At 40.0% G+C, this 23497-nt stretch overlaps 1 protein-coding gene across 1 annotated transcript in view; it reads right to left on the bottom strand.

Moving 5' to 3' along the window:
• LOC142153021 (uncharacterized) overlaps positions 1-19089 on the bottom strand; it is a 35147-nt gene extending 16058 nt beyond the window's left edge. The window contains exons 1-3 of the mRNA XM_075210240.1: positions 18827-19089; positions 10521-10865; positions 3406-3879 (exon numbers count right to left, since the gene is read on the bottom strand). Of these exons, the coding sequence (XP_075066341.1) occupies positions 3406-3879; positions 10521-10865; positions 18827-18884 (877 nt within the window). The 5' untranslated portion in view covers positions 18885-19089. The remainder of the gene's footprint in view (positions 1-3405; positions 3880-10520; positions 10866-18826) is intronic.
• Positions 19090-23497: the final 4408 nt, after the last annotated feature.

Below are 23497 nucleotides of genomic sequence, written 5' to 3'. Positions count from 1 at the left end.
TTATGGATTTTGTAACCCCTGACCTTGGCTTGTTTTTGGACTCTACTCACTCTTTGATCTCCTGGCTTCCTTTGGTTCCTGTTCTGGACTCCTTGCCATTAGCTGGCAATCATTCTGCTTCTGACCCACTAACATAATCTATTATAAGACGGCTTCTTCAGTCCCGTACCTGTGCAGACTCATTATACCAGTGCCACACTACTCATATCTCTCCAAACCTGTACCATTGCATCATCCGTACTACCATTGTCTGTATATCCTGCTGCTCCAGTTCTCTTATCTGCATCAGCAATATCTGCTATATCAGAGATATGCCACTCCTGTTTCCTGTGACTGCAGTCCTGCTACCTGATCAGCCTGGTAACCTGCATTACCGGCACAGCTTCATACCTCATTCCACTACATATCCAGTCTGCCTTCCAGCCACTGAGCTCCCTCCTCTGAACTGCATATATATATAATAATCTCTGTACCTGTGACCTTTTGCAGTACAGTACCTGTTACTAACATATCCTGTAGTAATGTCTTCCAATATCATCCAAGCTCCTGCCTCTGTGCCCCAGTTTGTGACAACATTACTGGGGCTAAAGTAAAAGTAGCAGATGATAAAATTAGGAGTGATGCGTGCAGAAGGGCTATGGTATCCATAGGTGCTGCTAGCTTTATTTTGGGGAACTGAGGGTGGCTTGCATGACTAAGGCATTTCTACATATACATTGCAGGTGATCGGGTCACTAATTTATCAAAATGTATTGAGGAATGGAGGTAGGATATGTCAGACACAATAAATTTGTCCTCTCTTTATACTGTTCTTGCTCACACTTGACCTTACAGCTATTCATATTTTATAACATGGGAGAACTTGCTACTAACACACCAGATATATATATTGATTACAAGTAACTTATATACTCAAACATAACAATTTTTTATGTTACATGTTTTTCTGAAATATTCAAGGGACAGCCATGGGTATAAGGTTTGCCCCTAGCTAGGCCAACCTATTTATGAGCTATTTGGGGATCTGATACATTGATGATATCATGATAATATGGTGACGGGGCTCCAAGATAATGTGTTGCAGAGATAAATATAAATACTTTCAATTTCATTTTTACATTAGAGATTTACTTAGAAAATTTTGGGGGTAAATAAACGATAGCAATATATGAACACCTGCCTTAAAATTTTATTCTTAAATTTCTATTCTTTCTATTTCTATTCTAAAAAATATGTCATACGTTTTTTAATTTTTTTAAAAATTGTTATATTCTTTACATTTTCAGAAAAATAATCTGAAAAGTTATTAGGGAAAAATTATATTTTTTCAGCATTTTTGTTTTGTGTTTTTACGGGTTTTGTCACAATTATGTCAGCAAGCCAATTCATGTGAGGTATTTTGGAATCAGTTACACATTCCTATCTTAAGATAAGCTGGTTGGACTGTGTCTACTTATCAATCATAGATACACTTATCTTTCAAAACATTATTGTGGACACCTATGAATTTTATTCTTATTAAGTGTCTTATAGATTGTAAGCTTGCGAGCAGGGCCCTCTTACCTCTCTGTCTTTCTGTTATACCCAGTATTGTTTTATTACTGTGTGTGTTCCCAATTGTACGGAATATGCTGGTGCTATATAAATAAATGTTGATGTTGATGATGATAAGTGTCACTATTAACCTATTAATTTCAATGGTGTGCTTTTTAATCTTCTGGATTCTTATGAATTGACCGATTACACAGCCTGTGAAAGCTTCATTTATTTTCATGCATTTGTGTATGTGTGCTGGAACTACTATATCCCCATAGATTGTAAACTTGCGATCAGGGCCTTCTCACCTCTTTGTCTGTTTTACCCAGTCTGTTTATTAGTTTACTATGTTTGTCCCCAATTGCAAAGCGCTATGGAATATGTTGGCACCATATAAATAAATGATGATGATGATGATGATCATACATAAAAATTGGATTTTTTTAAGCTAGTGAACCCTGACGAACTGTCTATATTTCCTATGATTTTACAGATGCTTATAATATATTTACTGGAAATAAATATACGTGCACTAATTGTTTTCCTACATTTAATTTTATATCTTATTTTATGTTTGGTGGTGACTGTGTGAGCACTGATTTTTTGTTATTGTATCATCTGTTTTTCCCCCATTTATGTCCTGAAGGTGGCTGGGTATTTCTCTATAACAGCTTGGCACTCACCCGATACAGATGTTACTTTGGAGCTATACATCTCTTTAAATTGCTTAATCAGGCAGAAATGTTAATCACATGCTCATCTCAACACTCACACAACACCAGGCCCTGACTATACTATTATAGCGAATCAACGTGAACCTTAAACCAACTTAATCCAATAACAATAGAATATAATATGTTAGAAATCATGTAATAATAAAATATTATTTGGGATAATGCACTGACTACTATAAACAATATAGATATTAAAAGTCACCTAGGATCTCCATAACTGTATGATAACACAAGACTGTAAACCAAGTGGTTTTATATAAGCCACAGAAATCCAAGGTGATGTCTAATGTCTGTAACAACCTACGGTAGGGGGTGCATTATTCCTTAAAATACACATTTTTTTTCTGAATAAACACTGAAATGATGACATCTAGGGGTATATTTACTAAACTGCGGGTTTGAGAAAGTGGAGATGTTGCCTATAGCAACCAATCAGATTTTAGCTGTCGTTTTGTAGACTGTACTAAATAAATGATAACTAGAATCTGATTGGTTGCTATAGGCAACATCTCCACTTTTTCAAACCCACAGTTTAGTAAATATACCCCCAGTACTCTCTCTTTATACAGATATAATTTACAGAAATGTATACATATATTAGCATCATTTGTGTATTATATTACAAATAAATAGCAGTACTGTACAGTGAAGTTGGAGGGATTCATCGGTGCCTTTAATGTCATTTTTAGTTCAACAGTTAAAATAATTAAGTTAGGGCACCCACTGAAATAGCAATGGCTCCAGAAAATGGGCATTTTTCATGTTTGGTAAGAAGCTTATGTTTGCTTCCCGATAATTGATGCATCTTACTAACCGAGCTAACCAGTGAGCATAGCCCTAAAAACTATTGCAACCGTGCAAATATAGACACTATCACAAAAGAAGAAGCGACTCTCTTCTGCACCTTATCATTCTTTCTGTATGCCCCCACTGTATGTTTAGCTCTTGAAGTATTTTAATTTTTTTTAATTCTTATTTACATAGACAAATACATTTAAACAGAGCTCTGCATGCAGACATTTCTGGGACATTTTTTTCTGACCCTTTGTGCTTATAATTTTGCCTGGGACATAGAGAAAGAAAGAAAATTGGGGTGTGTTTTGCATAGTGACAAATAAAGATAATCAATGTTTACCTGTGGCCAGAAATGTCCGTTCTGGCTCTGTAGTAATATGAATGGTGGGATTGGTGGTGAAAATGGTTGTCCTCGCAGGTGGAGTTGGTGGTAGACTGGTAGTCGTAACAGGTGGAGGTGGTAGAGTGGTGGTCTGTGCCGGTTGAGTAGTCCTGACGGGTGGAGGTGGAGGAGTGGTGGTCTTTGCAGGTTGAGTAGTCCTGACGGGTGGAGGTGGAGGAGTGGTGGTCTTTGCAGGTTGAGTAGTCCTGACGGGTGGAGGTGGAGGAGTGGTGGTCTTTGCAGGTTGAGTAGTCCTAACAGGTGGAGGTGGTAGAGTGGTGGTCTGTGCCGGTTGAGTAGTCCTGACGGGTGGAGGTGGAGGAGTGGTGGTCTGTGCCGGTTGAGTAGTCCTGACGGGTGGAGGTGGAGGAGTGGTGGTCTGTGCCGGTGTTGGAGGTGGAGTAGTCCTGACGGGTGGAGGTGGAGGAGTGGCTGTGATAATATTATATAAATAAATATATTACACAGTGACATAGTTGTTGAGGTTGACAAAAAGACACCAGTCCATTAAGTTCAACCTATTTTGGATCTCCTGCGATCTCTCTCTTATATTTGAAATTGATCCAGATGAAGCAACCGCCAATCTGTTTCAATCGGGAAAAATCTCCCCTGACACAATATTGCAGTCCTATTTATCCCTGGATCCACTACTTTGCTTCATTTTAATTAAAGGTCATATTCCTGGATACCCTTTTCTGCTAAAAATTTGTCTAACCCTTTCGTGAACATATCAATTAAATCTGACATCACAACCATCCCTGGCAGTGAATTTAATATCTTGACTGCCCTTACTGTAAAGAACCCCTTCCTTTGCTCATTGTGAAACTTCCTCTCCACTAACCTTAGGGGTGACCGCGTGTCCTGTGTATAGTACTTGGGGAAAAAAATTCCCATGAAAGTTCTGTCATGACCCTTAATGTATTTGTACATAGTAATCATATCCCTTCTTAGATGCCTCTTTTTTAATGTAAACATGCCTAAACTGGTTAATCTTTCCTTATAACTTAATGACTCCATACCCTTTTTCAAATTTGAGCCCTTCTCTGAACCCTTTCTAGTTCCATGTATTTTTTATAGAGCGATGCCCAAAACTATACTCCGTATTCAAGCTGAGGTCTTACCAGTAATTTATATAGTGGAAAAATTACACTGTCTTCCCTTGCTTCAATGCCCCTTTTTATGCACACCAATACTTTATTTGCCCTTGCAGCACTATTGTTAAGTGCCTCTTCCCCTTCACTCCCCTTCCCTTATCCTCCTTCTCTCCCTCCCTCGTGTCTCTCTGTCTGTATACCCCACCACTTAGATTGTACGCTCCTTTAAGCAGGGTCATCTCTCCTCCTGTCTTCACCACTTTTAACTCTGCTCTCCAGCTACCTTGCCCTCCTCCTCCCCGTTCCCTCTTGCTCCCTCCTCTCCACTCTGGGGGTTTCCCTGCCTTCCGTGCCCTCTTGGGCTTCGCCGTCTGCAGGATCTTCCCCTCTCCCCTCCCCCGCCCCTCTAGCTGTGCTTTGAGATCTCGGAGTTACTGTGCATTTTGTTTACTGTATCATGCTGTCTCACCTTTGTATTGTAACTTTGTTTGTCCCTGTACGGCGCTACGGATACCTAGTAGCGCCCTATAAATAAAAATTAATAATAATAATAATAAAAAGTCTATTGTCTACGAGAACTCCCAAATCATCATCATCATCATCTCCCTCGACTAGCAATCAGCTCATTTCCTTCCCAGCTTCCTCTGACACCCTTTCTTCATTTTATCCCACAAATGAAGAGGAAGTTTCTACTCTCTTCTTATCTTCCTACTCTACCTCTGGTCCTCTTGATCCCATACCCTCACAAATTGGTAGGTCTCTGTCTCCTGTGCTCATTCCCCCTCTATCTAAAATCTGTAATCTATCTCTCTCTACTGGTATCTTTCTATCACTATTCAAGCACGCAGTGATTACTCCTATTCTGAAAAAACAAAATTCGGACCCAAACTCTCTCTAAAATTACCGCTCCATCTCCCAGCTCCCATGCCCTTCCAATCTTCTCGCGGAAAATTGCCTACACTCGCCTCACACACTTTCTTACAGCAAACAACCTATTGAATCCTCTTCAGTCAGGCTTTCGCTCTAAACACTTCACAGAGACTGCGCTGACCAAGGTTGTCAATAATCTGATCACAGCTAAAACTAAAGGTGATTACTCTCTTCTAATTCTCTTGGATCTCTCTGCTGCATTCGACACTGTTGACCACTCTCTCCTCCTCATACAGATGCTACAATTCCTAGTTTTCGGAGAAAGTCAGATAGTAATTTTAATGAGGGTAGGTGTATTCCCAAATCCTTATCTAATAAATTACATTGCTCATGGACATGAGATGAATGAAACACACATAAAAGCAAAATTGTATTTGTATGAGTTACAATTGTATATATTAAAAGCGAAACATTAAAACTTAGTGGTGTAAATGAGTAGCTTCAGAGATAGATATATATATATATATATATATATATATATATATATCTTGTGGCAAGAGCCCGCTACTGCTGAAGCACATGCGAACAACTTCTTCTTTTTATGCAGCTTTATTATCAGGATGGTTTAAAATGTATTTGACACCATATGAATTTCACAGCAGATATGGAGACCCTAAACGCTAGCTAGACATAGACAATCTCTCTCAAGAGCAGCCAGCTTCGTCAGCGTTGGTCTCAGTGCACAAATGACACAAGCAAGCTTTTATGCATGATACTCCTCCCACAGCCCTAGCTTGATGGGCAGGTGACACACCCACCTTCTCTTTAAAAGGACACTCCCATCACTGGCCAGGGGCGGATCTAGAGAATACTTCTACCCGGGGCGATTTAGGGGGGGCGATTTAGGTCCCGCCCCCTTTTTGACATCTGAGGCTGCCGGCGGCTGCATACTATGTGCAGTTGCGTTCAGCAGTGACAGGTAGGGACAGTGTGCTGCCCGGATGCTCTGATTGTGTTTAAAACACAATCAGAGCGGCCGGGCAGCACACTGTCCCTGCCTGTCACTGCCGAACGGACCTGCACATAGTGTGCAGCCGCCGGCAGCAAGTCCCTGCTAGGGGGGGCGATCGCCCCGTTCGCCCCCCCCCCCCTGGATCCGCCACTGTCACTGGCTCTGTTTGCACTAACAGACACACCCTGTCTGTTTGCTGAGAGGAAGGAGCTTTTCAAATCATGTAAGTTAACCAAACTTTAAACTACACATAAGTTTTTACCTGGTTTAATCTCAATCTAGGTGCATAACTGTGCCAATGTTTTATTCTGTTTGTATACTTTCTCTGCATCCTGTCAGATAAATGCCTCCCTTTGTTACAATATGTATATATATATATATATATATATATATATATTTCAGGTAAACCTCTTTACAAGGCTCTTATTAGGAGTAAATAAACTGATTCTGCTCTCATAAATATTAATAATAACAGACAGTAACTGTTGCAGATGTTATGTGGCGGTACCTGAGACTAGTGTAGGCTCCACTGAAGTATGTTAAAAATAATTTTTAGTCACTATGTGCAAAAAAGACCTTTCTAAGTCATAATAGATATGGCTTAGGAGTCTATATAGTAACAATTCTGAGGCTGAGTTTCAAAACTCTAATAAATAATCATACAGCCAATTACTCCCATCTGTGTGTAACTTGAAAATTAAGATAAAAGTAATTAATATGGCTAGATTATTTTATATAATTTATTTGATTTTAATTATTTCAATTTTTATAATACCAAGAACATTACTGAGTGTGACTTATTAAAAGAATCTGCACGGACAAATGATTTGTGCTGTTCAGTAGGACTATAGATAATTATCTGAATCAGATTACTCACACCAAACAAATGCTTGCTAGTGCAGCTAAATACAATGGATCTATAGTGTTAATCCTGTTACTAAATTCCGAGCTGGATGAATTGTATACACTCCTGAGATGACAGTTATTATGTGCTAAGTAATTTGTATAGCTGAAATCTTTGTCTCATTTGCTTATTCTAATGATATCCATTCAGCTTTTCTAATGCCAAGCTGGTTACTAAATATAGCTTGTTCAAGGATGTGATTTCAAGTTGCAAGAGTCTGCACGGGGACAAATGATTTGTGCTTTGGCTTGTTATCTAAACCAAGTTATTTGCACCAAACAAAAACTCACTGATACTTCTAAATAGATTAAATCTATAACATTAATCCTATTACAGAGGTAAGAACTGAATGAATTGTATACATGCCTGGGAGGGCAAAAATCTGTTGTTATGAGCTGTATCTGAACTAAAAGTAAATATTCTAAACACTCCTCAAACAGAGCCTATCTGAGCTAAAATCATTAAACAACCACTTGCTAAAACCTGACATAGGTTTCTATATGCTTCTACAATGAGGCTTCAGATCTTAGGAGTGTATAGACACCACTATCTTGTTTGGGCCACTCTGTGTCAATCATTTGTTACATAAAATGGATTAAAGGACTCTAGTGCGGAAGATAATCCTCTTTGCTACAATCCCTAGGTCTTCAAAACACTGTCCTATGCTGGTTCTCATCCTACCTATCTAATCGCTCTTTCAGTGTTAATATCTCTGGAACAACCTCTGCTCCGCTTCCTTTATCAGTTGGAGTTCCACAAGGCTCAGTCCTAGGTCCTCTGCTATTCTCTATCTACACCGCTTCTCTTGGAAAACTAATAAGCTCCTTTGGATTTCAGTATCATCTCCATGCGGATGATACACAAATATATCTATCCTCTCCTGATCTCTCAACATTTGTGCTGTCTCGCGTTACTGACTGTCTTTCTGCCATTTCATCTTAGATGTCCTCTCGCCAACTCAAACTCAATCTTTCAAGAACAGAATTAATAATATTCCCACCCAACAAAAGAAGCTTCCTTCGACAACATGACCGTATATATCCCACCCCGCAAGCTCACTGCCTAGTTGTAATCCTTGATTCACAACTATCCTTTGTTCCCCCCATCAACTATATTTACATCATGCTGCATATATCTAAAAAACATTTCCAGAATACGCACATATCTCACACAAGACACCGCAAAAACTTTAATTCATGCACTCATCATCTCCCGCATCGACTATTGCAATTCCCTCCTTACTGGTCTTCCCAAAATTAGACTCAAGCCCCTACAATCTATTTTGCACGCAGTGGCTAGATTGATTTTCCTTGCAAATCGTTCTTACTATGCTGAGTCACTCTGTCAGTCTCTACATTGGTTGCCTGTATTTCAACAAATCCAATATAAAATTATTCTACTAACATATAAGGCCATCAACAAAACTACACCGACATACATCTCCTCAATTGTCTCAAAATATTTCCCAACTTGACACCTCCATTCTACACAAGATCTGAGTCTCTCTTCCACTCTCATCACATCCTCCCATTCTCGGTTACAGGACTTTTTTCGGGCTGCACCCACTTTGTGGAATTCACTCCCCTGCACCACAAGACTTTCCTCTAGTCTTCAAACCTTCAAGTTTTCTCTGAAAACCCACATCTTCAGGCAAGTTTATAATATTCCACTTAATCTCCCTAAGTTACCATATTACCACTCTCTACTCAGCTAACACAAGACAACAACCCTCTGACCAACATTGCTGTGTGACTGATCACACAGCCCACTAAATACTCTGTAACCTTTGCATTCTAGTTGGACAAATATTCAATATGATGTAGCACTTACCCTGTTGCATCAAACCATTGTCCCATAGATTGTAAGCTTGTGAGCAGGGTCCTCTTACCTCTCTGTATGTATGTATTACCCAGTATTGTTTTATTACTGTTTGTTCCCAATTGTAAAGCGCTACGGAATCTGCTGGTGCTATATAAATAAATGTTGTTGATGATAATGATGATGACGATGACCCCAAGTAGGAGGTGACGGCAGACCACAGACTCCTCATTGCACATTTGAACTTTAGTGTCCTTCTATCATAGGTTAATTCAGTTATTTATGGGCTTGTGTTGTTTTCTCTATTTTATCTTGTCCAAAAATTAGGCAGCATTATATAAAAAAAATTATGTCATTAAAGTTCATTTTATCACAATTCATATGAATGCATATAATATATTTTTGGTATTAAAAGATGATCTGAAACTTTTCTTTTATGTTAACTCTTGATTCCAGGGAACTTGCCGAATTAGGAGGAAATCTCTGGACGCTTTGTGTGTGCACTATTTGCTGTCAGAGTAGTTACGTTGCTGCCTTTTCTTATGTATAGGAGCAGATTGCAGCCTGGCAACTAATTTAAAAAACCACCTACCCTGCCGTAATGTGGCACGGTGGCAGAGTGGTTAGCATTGCTTTTTCAAAGCTCTGGGGCCATAGGCTCTACTCCAACCAGGTCACTATTTGTATGTAATTTGCATGTTCTACAAACTCTACAAAAGCACAAAACACCTAACTCAGCTGTTACTGCTTGCCCCGATTTCAGAGATACTGTGGAGCTAACATACATTCATCATGCGTGTGCTTGTGGTAAGATACAGTTAAGAAGAATTTACATATATGTTTGGCTTGTAAAAGATAACAAATTCCTATTGTGTCACAGACTATCTCCATTTTCCTATTAATATAAAACTGTCTCTCTTCTGGCCAACTTGAAGCTGTGTCCTCCGGACTAGCAAAGTGGATGGGATCCTGGAGAGCGTCTGCTTATCCCGGAGTCTTGGAGGATTCTCTGAAATTCTGGAGACTCCTGGACTTTCCAGGAGAGCAGGCTAGAATGACGTATATGCTGTTAAAAAACCTATACAGAACTTAAGTGTTTCAACTTGACTTTGCTCCTGTTTATGACTTGTGCAATATATGTTTTAACACGCGTTAACAATGCATTGCAAACCCCAGGGTGTACGTGGCCATAAGTGGCCTTTACAGCATCTGAGAAGTCTTTGAATGGCCACTTAAATTGCCAAGTGGGCTTTATTTAGCGGTTACATTGCAGGAATCTAAGAAAGCTGACTGTGAATTTGGTCAACAGAGTACACCAAAATATCTAACTCCAAATCCACTACGTACACACATGAATGGATAGTTATTCTCTCACCTTTGGCTATACTCAGTTCGATATTGAGCTTCTTGTCGTTGAACCATCCTTTATGCTCTACGCGGCAGCAGTACGTCCCTGCATCCTCCAGTTGTGCTTGGGTAATAGTCAACGATATTTGCCCACTAGCAATTTGATCATTGAGCTGGTAGCGAGGAGATGAACGTTGGGTGACCTTATGGCCATCAGTCCATATAAGGACATCATTACACTGAGAACCCGGACAGCTCCCTCGCCCCCAGCACATGGTCGTGATATCGCTGGATGTTCTGACGGTGTAATCACAGGATAGGGTAACTGGCTGACCCTCAGTTCCGCTAACTATTCGTCCACATATCAGAGGGACTGCAAGAGAGAGAGAAATCAAGAAAATAATGTTTGTTAGTGGGGTGATATTATCTCGGGAGAAAATTGAATGTTTTAATCCCTATGTCACACATAAATATTACAACTGCCCTCTTATGAAAAAGACAGGAATAATTATAACCTGACTTTGACGTTTATATATCTTTAGTAGATGCATTTGTTCACCCAACAGAATTTAAATTCCTATTTCCGGGATCGGGTACAGATTTAATAACGGGAAAATACATGTAGTGTAGATTAGTGTTGTCAGAATTAGTGTGATCAAGATTTGCACCCTTTGGGGGGAATTCAAAGAGCCACAAAGTGTGTGACGGATGTTCCGGAGACACTGTGCGGCGGAGATTTTTACAGCAATCTCCGCTCATAGAGGTGCGAGGAAAAATGAGCGGAGATTTCTACCGTAATTCCTGGCAATGCCACATCACCGGCAATTGAATTCCCCCCACTTGTGTCCAGGGTCTGATTAAGGTCTCAGACCACCCTAGCCTAATGCGCTCACATCCTTGTCTCCCCTACTCATTTATCCTCAAGTGCCCGCCCAAAGATGCCTCTTTGTCCTTACCATGGGAATACGTCAAGATTAAAACCTTACTACATTTTTATTTAATGTTTTCTTTTTACTTTGGAGAATAACTATTATCTCATATTCAAATGAATTTCAGTTTATACCTCTGCCACAATTTTGCACCATCAAAATTTTTGTCTTTCCTTCCCAAAGCCTTGGGACCTAGGTTGCCTATTGGATAATCAGGTCCTGTTTGTGTCCTCAAAACGTTTCTCCCAGCCTTCTCACTTGGGCAGACCACGCGCTGGCCTGTATCCAATATTCATTAGAGAATTTCCAATTTTCTCAGGAGCGTTACAACTTTTGCACAATGCTCCCCCTAGAGGGCAATATGAGAAGTCTATATAGGCTACAAGTCACAGGTAGATTGTGTTCTGCACTGGGGGCAAGGAGAAAGGGAGGGTCTGAAGGCATGTCGAGGGTGCCGGGAGACGTAGGTTCGGCTATGTCATCGGAAAGGTGGATGAGAAAGAAAAAAAAAACATTAAAAGAATCTGTAGCCTATCGATTCTCTAGGAATCAGTACCTCATGAATATTAGTCAGGCCTCATGAATATTAGTAGGCTATGGTTTGGTGATGTCATTGGTTCCTAGCAAATTGATTGGCTGCATATGGATTCAGCCCACAGAATGAATGTCTCAACTATGTGAAGGTGAAAAGTCCACTTTAAAATGGTGTGAATCCATATAGTACATGGGAACTGCCACAGATTTTACCAATCGGACATTTGGATTTTCAATATGCCTAATAAAATATATACTATATATTCACCATTCTGCACTGTATTTTACATAATTTATAGTCTACTAATAAAGCTGGGATACCGGCGGTCAGGTCACTCTGATGTGTAGTGGGCTAGGGTACGGAATAATGATGCTGAATTTTCCGACAAGTCTTACCCCGACGTCTTCACACTGAAGGGCTCGTTCCCAACAAGGCTGCAGGACGACTGATGTGGCTCCTGACTGCCAACAATCGCTTTGTAAAGTACATTGTCTAAGGCCGCATACTTGCATTACCCCCTTAACCAGAGCCGTAACTAGGGTGGTGCGGACGGTGCCGTCGCCCCGGGCGCAAGCCCAAGTGGGCGCAGCAGCCGCCCGCTACCTAGCCCTATCTTCTGCCTTTTTACCGTCCACACACGGACATCATGAGAGAGAGAGAGAGAGATTAACTTTCCGCAGTGGAACGCATGTGCGTTCCACCGACAGGAAGTTCGGCATTTGGAACGCTTTGCGTTCCAAATGCCGAACTTCCTGTCGGTGGAACGCACATGCGTTCCACTGCGGAAAGTTAATCTCTCTCTCTCATGACGTCCGTGTGTATTAGTCCCTTTCAGAAGCTGGATGGAATGCTGCAGTCACGCCAGATCCAGGAGTTAATCACCCTCCAATTTATATAGGAGAGGTAACAAGCTCTGCAGATAGAAACCGGACACGGAAAGGGATATACTGCCACTAACTGTAAGTGAACGTTTCCACTATTCCTGGACACCTATGCCAATATTCAGGATTTACAAACATTAGGAGGAATGTTCATTCAGGACATTGTTTATAAATAGAAGCTTTGTGAATTTTAACTGGTTATCATCTTTTAACCATTTCACATGTTTGCCTCAGTGCTGAACACTGATAAGAAATAACTTTCATTACATGTGGTGCATAATATTACAGAGATTTATAAATGTATACAATTGTGTTTTATGTATGGTTTTTTTCTGGACAGAATTGTACATTATGTAAGTTGAATTTAACCAAACATTTGAAGTAATATGTAATTAATATCCAATAAAGGATAATGAATTGTACAATCACAGAGCCCTAAACTATGCGAAATGGATTTTTCTGAATGGCTTAGACATTTTTAAGTAATGTGGCCATTTAACAAAAGTCTAACAGGAGATATCGGAGATATCTTCCTCATTAAGCAAATTATCGCACAATCCAGCAGTCCCCATAATACTCAATGGGGACTTGGGTGTCCCATTGGTCTATATATATATATATATATATATATATCTATATATATATATATCTATATATATATATATATATATATATCTCATGCATTTGCAAATATGTGTAACAGAGTTATTTCAGTAAGGTGCTAGCCACACCCCCACATTAGGTTGGCCACACCCACTTGTAAAATGCCACTCCCACTTAGATGGGGGGCGCCGGTGCCTTGTCTCGCCCAGGGCACTAAAATGTCTAGTTACGGCACTGCCCTTAACAGCACCGATAACAGCGGTGCGGTTCCCAATGACATCATCAAGTCGCCCCGGCTTATTCATTCATCCCGATTGCTTGCAGTCGGTGGGCACAACGGTGTGAAGGAGTCAGGGTAAGTCTTGTCGGGGTAGTCAGCATCGTCGATATGCTGGCAACCACCAGTGTAGTGTGATTGGTGTAGGACAGGGAAAACTTAAGGCCATTTTTTGCCAGGTAAATGTGCACACTTTCACAGACCAAACTATTGCTACATGAATTGCTATCGTGTTTGCGTGGGTTTCCTCCGGGTGCTCCTGTTTCCTCCCACACTCCAAAAACATACTGGTAGGTTAATTGGCTGCTATCAAAATTGACCCTAGTCTCTGTGTCTGTCTGTCTGTGTGTATGTTAGGGAATTTAGACTGTAAGCCCCAATGGGGCAGGGACTGATGTGAGTGAGTTCTCTGTACAGCGTTGCGGAATTAGTGGCGCCATATAAATAAATGGTGATGATGATGGATGGATCCATCTATGTCTGTTGTTTGGTACTTCTCTATGTTAAAATAACAATGCCGGAATCTACATAGCCCATGAGGAAATACATTACAGTGAGTGCTAGATAATTGACATTATTATCACACAACAACACAAAAAAGAAACAGGAAATAATAAGTGTGACGAAATGTGAGGAGAAAGGTCATTTCTACCGGCACCTCTATGGCTGCCATTGTGCAGCTTCCTCAGAACTTATTGCAGAATAGAAAGATGTGTTTCAGCACATTCACTTCCTCGCATCTTATCAGCAGTTTCACAAATCTAAATGGTGAAAAAAAGCCCTAAAAAAAAGCCTCAAATATAACCATGACCGCTGACCCACAGCAAAACGTGTCAACAGCTAGAAAATAATAATTCCATATATAATTCTCAGAAATAACAAAAACCCAGGGGCTGAGCTTCTACTAATTATGTCTACGAGTGAGCGCAGCTGTAGATAGGAACACTGCCAAGTCCCACTGAAAAACATAGATAGTGAAAAAAAACAGCGCTGAACACTCAACTAATACCTAAATAAAAAAGTGAAATAGATTTCTAGCTATGGCAGAAAAATCACAAGTATTGATCATAAGCACCAGCTCGTTAAAACAAAAGTGTTTATTAAAACCACCTTTTGCCCCCACATGTTAATTAGTACATAACTCCGGTCTATGCCAATAAGTCATTACAAAGTTATCTCTTGCAGTTTGATTAATACTCTTGGAGAATTGGATTATACTGATTGGATTTGCTATATACAGTTTGTTTTTATATCAGTGTAGTTTTTATTGATTGTTTGTTTAGGTGGTTTTAATAAACAATTTCGTTTTAATGAGATAGATGTTATGATCAATACTTGTGTTTTTCAGCCAGAGTTAGAACAACAGGGTGGCTCAGTGGTTAGCACTTCTGCTTTACAGCCCTCAGGTCATGAGTTCAATTCCTAACCAGGGCCTTATATGTGTGGAGCTTTGTATGTTCTAAAGGGTCTGAGCATATTCATATATTGAATCTTCATCTCCTGCTTGCCAGAGAGATGTCTGCAAGTCACAGACTGAGAGTTATATAGTGGAAGGAACAGGGTTCCCAGCAGCACAGAGTATATCAGGAGATATGTGATGTGTTAATGTGATGTGTTAAGTGATGTGTTAATGTTACAGAGGCAGTGTTATGATGTCAGGAGAAGAAAGGAGGCAGCAGGAGGACACAGACTGAGAATTATATAGTGGAAGGAGCAGGGTCCCCCAACAGTACAGAATAGCCTCCAATCACACTACACAATCTTTTCAAACTCACTTCATATAAGTCAGATGGAATGTCAGCAGCCAAAGTAGATAGATTAAAAATAAAATTGTAATATATGATTATGCTATGGTATTTCTACCATGATGCAACATAAAAAAATCATGATAAATTCTAACACATTTTCATAATCCATTGGTAGATAGGAATCTAAAGATAGGAGTTTTCATTTAGAAATTGAAACCGGTACTAGCATATGAGATGTTATACAAAATATATTAATATGTATCTGACAAGGAAAGTTGAAGAGGACAAGGTCCTACAGAGTCATGGAGAGATTAGTCATCTGTTAATCTGATAGTTAATTACACAAAAACAATAGTTAATGAGGCAAAAAGAGGAACATTTAGGTTCTGAAAAGTTCAATTTAAAAAGGGCAAAATTCAGTTCCTGTATGAGATACAATCTGCCTTCACTTTCTAAGTACTACACAACAGTGAAAGTTGGGAAAAATACACTATTTATAGTTAAAGTATAATTTCATATATTTTTTTTTTTACAATGAAACAAGCTAAATATTGGGTCATCTCTTGTTTTACATAATGATTCTCATTAATCTACATATTTGTATATAATGATCTGCCACAAATCTTCCTTATAACGTTAATAAAACATTGCTCATAGGGGCAGATTCAATTGTGAAGAAATCCGCGTGAGGTGTCTCCGGAACGGCCGCCAGACACCTCGCACGGGTTTATTTTTACAGAAATCTCCCTCACTTTTGGGGTGCAAGCAAAAATGACCGTTAATTTTTAACGTAAAAAACTGTAAAAAATACCAAAATTATTTGGAACCTCGCGGCCAATTGAAACCTCCCCATAGGAGCTATGAAATAGGTCATGAGATAGTGTCATAGAAAATGGTAAAATAGTTGTTTATCTTTCACAAAGATTGAATTTAAAGTGGTTGTCTACAGTCACATGGTTTGGTATTTGGTTAATACGTGCAACGTTCCTCTGACTTATTGACCATCTTCTGTTTTCAGAGTTGCTTATTTTCCCTTGGACACAACACAGAGGTGCTCTGTAGATACAACTGAATCCAGTCTGCAAGAGACAGCTGCTTTGTGCTGCATCCAAGTGCAATGAAAATAAACAAGTCTGCACAGCTTGATTAAGACCCCCCTCCTTTGGTCAAACCACCCCCTCATAAAAAAAATGGCTAGAGTAATCCGGACACCTCTTTGCCCACTGGCCCTATGCGGGAGCCTAGCTTGGCTGATGGATGATCCGGCTCTGAATCTCTCCACAGATGATATAACAGCATTGGTGAAAAGCTCAGAAGACGGCCAGATATTATAAAGCATTTACTTCAGTATAAGTAGCAGAAGGGCATGTACAAGCCAACAAAGTCATCAAGGCAGAAAACCCCTTTACTTAAGCTTCACTCGGATATGGAAATAAACTTCTACTTAATAAGATAAAATTTAATATATAGTGAAGCAGGGCCATCTTAACAGCACTATAGGCTCCCGGGCAAAGCAGTATACCAGGGCCCTTCCTACACAACCACTCACCCACTTATTGAAAACAACATACACGTACTAATTGTACATAAGGTCAACATATGTATTCACCACAGCAAGATCGCATGTAGAAATAACGGCTGATACTGAGGTGATTAGTCCACCTAAACGTTTTAATAATGAGGGTTTGAATTTTCTGAATAAATGGAAAGTTGGCAAGCCTATGGGGCCCCTATGCTCATGGGGCCCGCGGGCAACTGCCCAGCGTGCCCATGCGTTAAGACATCCCTGTAGTAGAGCACTTATGAAAATGAGGCGACGGGAAAAGGTGCTGTGACTCCTGACAACCAATCAGAGTTTTGTTTTTTGATAAATATATTATAAACATGACAGAATCTTATTGGTTGCTATTGGGTTACGACACCTTTTTATAATATGTTGAATATAATGATCCTTTCATGATATGTTGCTGCCCAAATGGAACTTTCATATACTCTGTTTAATGATACAATCTTTTTAACACAGTTATGTGATACAAAAAGCAAAAGATGACTAAGTCCAAGGCACAACAAATGCAGCAATCTGAGAGGCAGCTCGTAGCAAACAATAGGAAACACCAAATCCTATACAATGTAAACAAAACAACAGCAAGTTTGCAGACAGGCGCCAATCAAGAGATATCCAAAACAACAAATCAATTGCAGGAATAAAGAACATTCAATAAAGAACATTCAATAATAAATCAATAATGATCGATAAGTCCAAAAGTCCTACATTCCAATGGGAAAAATGATGATGGATCTTCTAAAAAATTGATTTGTTGTTTTGAATATCTCTTGATTGGCGCCTGTTTGCAAACTTGCTGTTGTTTTGTTTACAGTTATGTGATAGCCCAGGCGCATCGAATCACAGCTCGGGGGGCTATTAAAAGATCGATAGCAACGGGTATAGCGGTGAGCAGCTGGGGAGCTAAATAAACTGTAATCCTCACATTCTGATGTTTACATATATATTGTTTGCTAAAAAAAATACAAATAAACAGACTCCTTTGATTTGTGTATTATTTAGAAGTTGCCAGATACATCTGCATCGCCTCAGTTCTAGGACATTAACCTTTTGGCTCCTTGAACATTGCATTCCAGACCTCTGTGACAGTGATGAGGTTAAGCTGCAATAAGATGACTGAACAGCGAAAATTAGATCCCCTTTCTTTGGCCCCCTCGCCCCTTGCAAAGGAAATAAGAAATTCCTCTGCAGACCCCCTTTGCAAATAGTACTCAAGGGTTAAATCCCAAACCTACAAGACCATTATCTATGAGCATACGGTAGTTTGTATATGATCAGTGTATGTCAAGCAACTAGTTTCTACATGACAATATTGCGTTTATTTTTTTAATATGCACTAATTACCTAATAATCAGAAAATGGCATTATACCGTATATATCATGCATTGCCCCAGTTTTTCAAATCGGAAATTATTTACTAAGCGCCAATGCATAGTAGCTTATAACGTTTGTCTTGATTGTTCAGAACTAGTATGCTGATTGGTTGCTACTGGATACAGCAGTTTGTTAGCAAACAACACCTATTGTCTTTTAGAATTTAGAACTACACACTTTCTTTCTTTCACTTATTGTATAATATTGTTTTTGAATGCCAACTGTACAGCAACGCTTTACAGTAAAACAATAAGTAAACCATAATGACAAGTCCTCTTTACAATAACATAAACATGTTCAATTTGTACAACTTCCTGCACTTCTGTAAAGAAAACAATTTCAAGACATTACCCCAGGCAGCAAATTGGTAGAATATGAGTCTAATCTGTTTCATTTTGGACTGTGCATGGCTTTGGTTCTTACCTGAGCTGAGCAGCAGGATGGATATTGTAAGACTTTCTCTGCAACTTCCCTCCATCATCGTGGCTGTTGGAGTATTGGTGATCTCTGCAGGGACTGACCCCTTATAATACAATGCACATTTAGTTGGTCACTCCCACTGCACACATCTAGCACATGTTATATTGTGGAACATGCAACACAGCACTAACACCTAATCCTGATTGTATACAGAATTTGTACATACATTTGCAGGCTTGTGCAGCATTATGAAGGGTTGAGGCAGAAATAGACGCAAGCATTTAAAAGACAAGGCAAATTTAAAACAGCTTTCTCTCTGGTACCTACATGACATCAGTGTTGGCTGAATCATACATTGCAATGGGCGGGGGTGCTGGAAGGAGCCACTGACAGAGTCACAGCTGGATGGAGAATTGTTGTCGTTTTGCAGAACTCTAGCAAAGCCCAAAATGTGGACTTTAGTGATAGATTTTACCTGGTCCTTTACAAAGTGTTCAGAAGCTCATTTAGGGTTTGTAAATAAATATATATATATATGTACTTATTGATATATATATCATACATCATCATCATCATCATCATCATTTATTTATATAGCGCCAGCAAATTCCGTAGTGCTTTACAATTGGGAACAAACATTAATAAGACAATGTTGGGTAATACAGAAAGAAAGTAAGGTCAGAGAACCCTGCTCGCAAGCTTACATACCTGCCAACATTTAAGTTCTGTCCTCCAAGAGGGGGACGTGGTGGGACGGTGGGAGGTGGCGGATTGCGGAAAATCGCATCATTTTGCCGCCATGGCAAGGAAAGCGTAATTCTGTGGAAGGGGCAGGGCCAAAATCACGTGATTCACCTGCAAAACATGCCATTTAGGCTCTCATACTGCCCACTTCTGTGGGAAATGGGTGAGATGCGGGAGAATTGCCTGTTCTCCTGGGAGTCTGGGAGACCTACCCGGAATTTGAGAGTGATATATATATATATATATATATATATATATATATATATATATATATATATATATAAAATACAAATGATCCCTTATTATCCATTACTGGATCCAAGAATTGGAGCAATACAGACCAAATCTGGAACACTGAGAGGTATGAGCTTCTGCTCAGACCTCCCAGTGCACTGGTCAGGTCATTAGACTCCATTCCACATACCTTCCTTCCTGTCTGATCACCATTTACACATCCACAAGTCTCTGTACATTCCAAGTTGTACTGCAGTTTAGATATTCATTAGGACGCAGAGTAAAATAATATACACAGCAAGTTGTGTACTTTCAAGTGTATGTGATAAGATCCTCTCTCCAAGTTCATTAAAATATTTAGCAACACAACGCCAGTACCACATGCCCAAGGTGCTGTTCCGCCTAGCCCCACTTCTAAGCTTGTTAAGAGTGGGAGCAGGTGACATCTTCTACTCTTTGGAGTGTGGCGTTGGACTATGACATCATAGACCAGCGCCACACGCCCAGCCCATTACCAACATGGAGGAGCAAGCAGCCAGTAATCCCTGTCAAAGACTGGCACATAGTGGGGGGGGGGGGCATCATGGTAAAAATATAGACACTGAATGAGTGACATTTAGGGGTAAGTTTACTAAAGGATGATCCATCAGTTTTGGGCTGTTTTCCCAACGGTTTACAAACCAGCCAGGTTTACTAAAGCTCAAACCGATAGAAATCCGCTAGAGAACCGCACTGTAACAAAGCACCACTTTACAGACCGATTTTTCCCGATTTTTACCATTATAGAAACACTAAGGGGTATACTAACTAAACTGCGGGTAGAATCAGAGTCTAGCTGTCATTTTGCAGAATGTACTAAATAAATGATAACTAGAATATGATTGGCTGCTATAGGCAAAACCTTTTTCAAACCCACAGTTTAGTAAATATACCCCTAACCGTCAGATTTACTAGGCTGCTGCTTGAGAAACCGCCATAAAACTGCCAGCAAAAACAAAAGAGGTTGTTGTGAGAGGTGAGATTGCTTAGCAGGGTGTTTGAGTTATCCTGCCATTCAGAACATAAGAGGAAGCACCATTGATTTATCATCATCAGCTATTTATATAGCGCTAATTATTCCGGGAGCTCACTCACATCAGTCCCTGCCCCATTGGAGCTTACAGTCTAAATTCCCAACACACACACACACACAGACCGAGAGAGACTAAGTGCAATTTAATAGCAGCCAATTAATCTTCTAGTATTGTGACAGGATGGATCTCCTATGACACCCAGTCTGTTGTGTTGCTGGCTTGCCTTGCCACCATCCCCTTTTCTTTATCCCAAGTGCGCGCTCTAACCGCAGTAGGAAGGGCTTATGCCACTAGACTCCTTTGCGGCGTCCAGAACCGCATCCTTTTGGGTAACTCTCACTGCTAGTGTACCCCCTTGCTGGTACACCTAGGCTGGTACCCTTGACCTCTTGCCTTCAGATCAGGGTTGTTGTGGATGGTTCCCCCTGGCCTATCACACGGGCCAGAGCTGCAGGTATCGGGCAGAGCGGTGGTACTGAATGCAGAGTCCCAACCTCAAAACAGCCAGATAACAGATTAGATTGGGTCTAACAACCATCTACTTAACCCCCTCATCTCCACCACTCGTTCTCCCTTCTCTCTTCTGGCTCCCCTTGTGCCTGATTCTGTCTACCCTCCTTTAGGATGTAAGCTAACATGAGCAGGGCCCTCTCCCCTCTTGTCTCCTCACCTGTTCTTCTGCTCCGTGCTTATTGCAGCAGCCTGCCTGGAGTTTCTGAAGTATTGGTATTTTTGTTTATTGTTCTGTACTGTTTCACCCTGTATAGTCTACTGTTTGTACTGTGTACGGCGCTGCGGAAATCTTGTGGCGCCTAACAAATAAATGATAATAATAATAATAATAAAAATAATAATCTGTAGGTCACAGGAATTACAGCAGGCGCCAAAGTGGGTTCCTTAAGCAATGATGTTTATTAGCTCAAGAAGTCCTGAAAAGGACAGATACATTTACTTGTGTCAGGTATTAGTACATTTCAGTGTAAAACAGGTCTCTTTTTATACAGTTTTGGGACACTAGCCTGGCAGGAGGTATTCCGGCCTCCTGCCCCTTTAACCAATCTGGACTGATTCATGAAGCCTGTACGTGAATCAGCCCAGAGGGTTTAACACCCTTTAACATTGAAGCTAGTGGCAGGGACGAGTGTACTTCCACCCTGTCCACGAGCTGCCAGTGAGAGGGGGCTCAGCCCACTCTCCTCCCTAGTGCCAGACTGACTGAGGCGAGAGATTTATCTTTTAAATCTCAAGCCTAAAACCACTTCCAGGAACCCTGCACCGGGATCTGGCTCTCCCATCTGGCCTAAAACAGTACCAGAGGGGGAGAGACTATGTCACGGGGCAGCAGCCCCTGCCCTGCCACTAGCTGAAGCTGCCTGGACTCGGGAACAAGTATGTTTTTTAGAGTGTGGGTCAGAAACTTACGCGAACAACATACAAACTCCACACAGATAATGCCATGGTCGGGAATCAAACTTATGACCCCAGTGCTGTGAGGCAGAAGTGCTAATCACTGAGCCATCATGCTGCCCATTCTTATGAATTGTGGCAATCATTATTTAATAATTATGGGGGAAAATGAAGTTATAATTCATTTTTTAGGTTAAATTTTAGTTTTCATTATATTAAGGGGGCTATATTACTGTATTATTATATCATGGGGCAATATGAATAAATAATTATATAAAGGGGCAATAATATTTGATTGCTAATAAGTGTTGTTCCCATCATAATTAATTATTGGCCCGTTTAGCAATCAAATGCTGCTAGAGCTATCTACAGAAGCAGGTATTAAGCAGGCATGCCTTTCTGGCAGTCTTTGCTCGGTTTTCTAAGAGTTTAGATTACACTGCTAGCAGTTTAGGAGTTTTGAAGCAGCCATATATTGGGACTGATTCACTAAAGAAATTTAAGCAAAAGTAAGCAAGTAAGGCAAAACCATGTTGCATTTGAGGGGGAGGCAAATTTAAAATGTGGGGACAGATTTATAGTTGGGGTAGGGCATGTCCTAGATCAACTTTAAATTTCAGTATACAAATAAGCTATCAAGTATTTGTGTACTACCTGAAAAAAACAGCCATTTTTTTCCTAATGTGCAAAATAATAAACTCATTTGCATGTAACAAGGTTTTGTACAGAAAACTTGAGTAAGAAAACGTACTCAATTTTTTGCTTAACTTTCCTTAATGAATCAGGGCAATTATGTATATTCAAGTCTCAAACCGCCCATTAATAAATCAGGTGGTTTGGAGCACTAAACCGCCAGAAATTTGTAGCAATGTGCGGTTGTTGTGCTTTTTAGTGAATCTACCCCTTAGTGTCACTAATGTGGGAAGGAACAGGTTATGATTCTGCAAATGCAATACATAAAAAACTAAGCAAAAACATTGCGTTATTTAACTAATCTAATGTATTCTCACATTTATTCCATATTTTATATTGCAATTTTAATATGCTTTTTTTTTTTTACCAAAAAGCATAAGAATAATTCTGATATATTTTTGTTGCCTTTAAATATTCTGTTTTACTTTCAGAGTACAATAAGTCTCTCTTTAGCTGTGATATCAGCAATTTCTTTGTCTTGTGATTCTGCATTGCATCTAGATCAGCTCTATCAAAACAGGAA

This window comes from Mixophyes fleayi, chromosome 4 (assembly GCF_038048845.1).
Source record: "Mixophyes fleayi isolate aMixFle1 chromosome 4, aMixFle1.hap1, whole genome shotgun sequence".
NCBI lineage: Eukaryota > Metazoa > Chordata > Amphibia > Anura > Limnodynastidae > Mixophyes > Mixophyes fleayi.
This window is presented reverse-complemented; position numbering and strand designations above follow the sequence as displayed.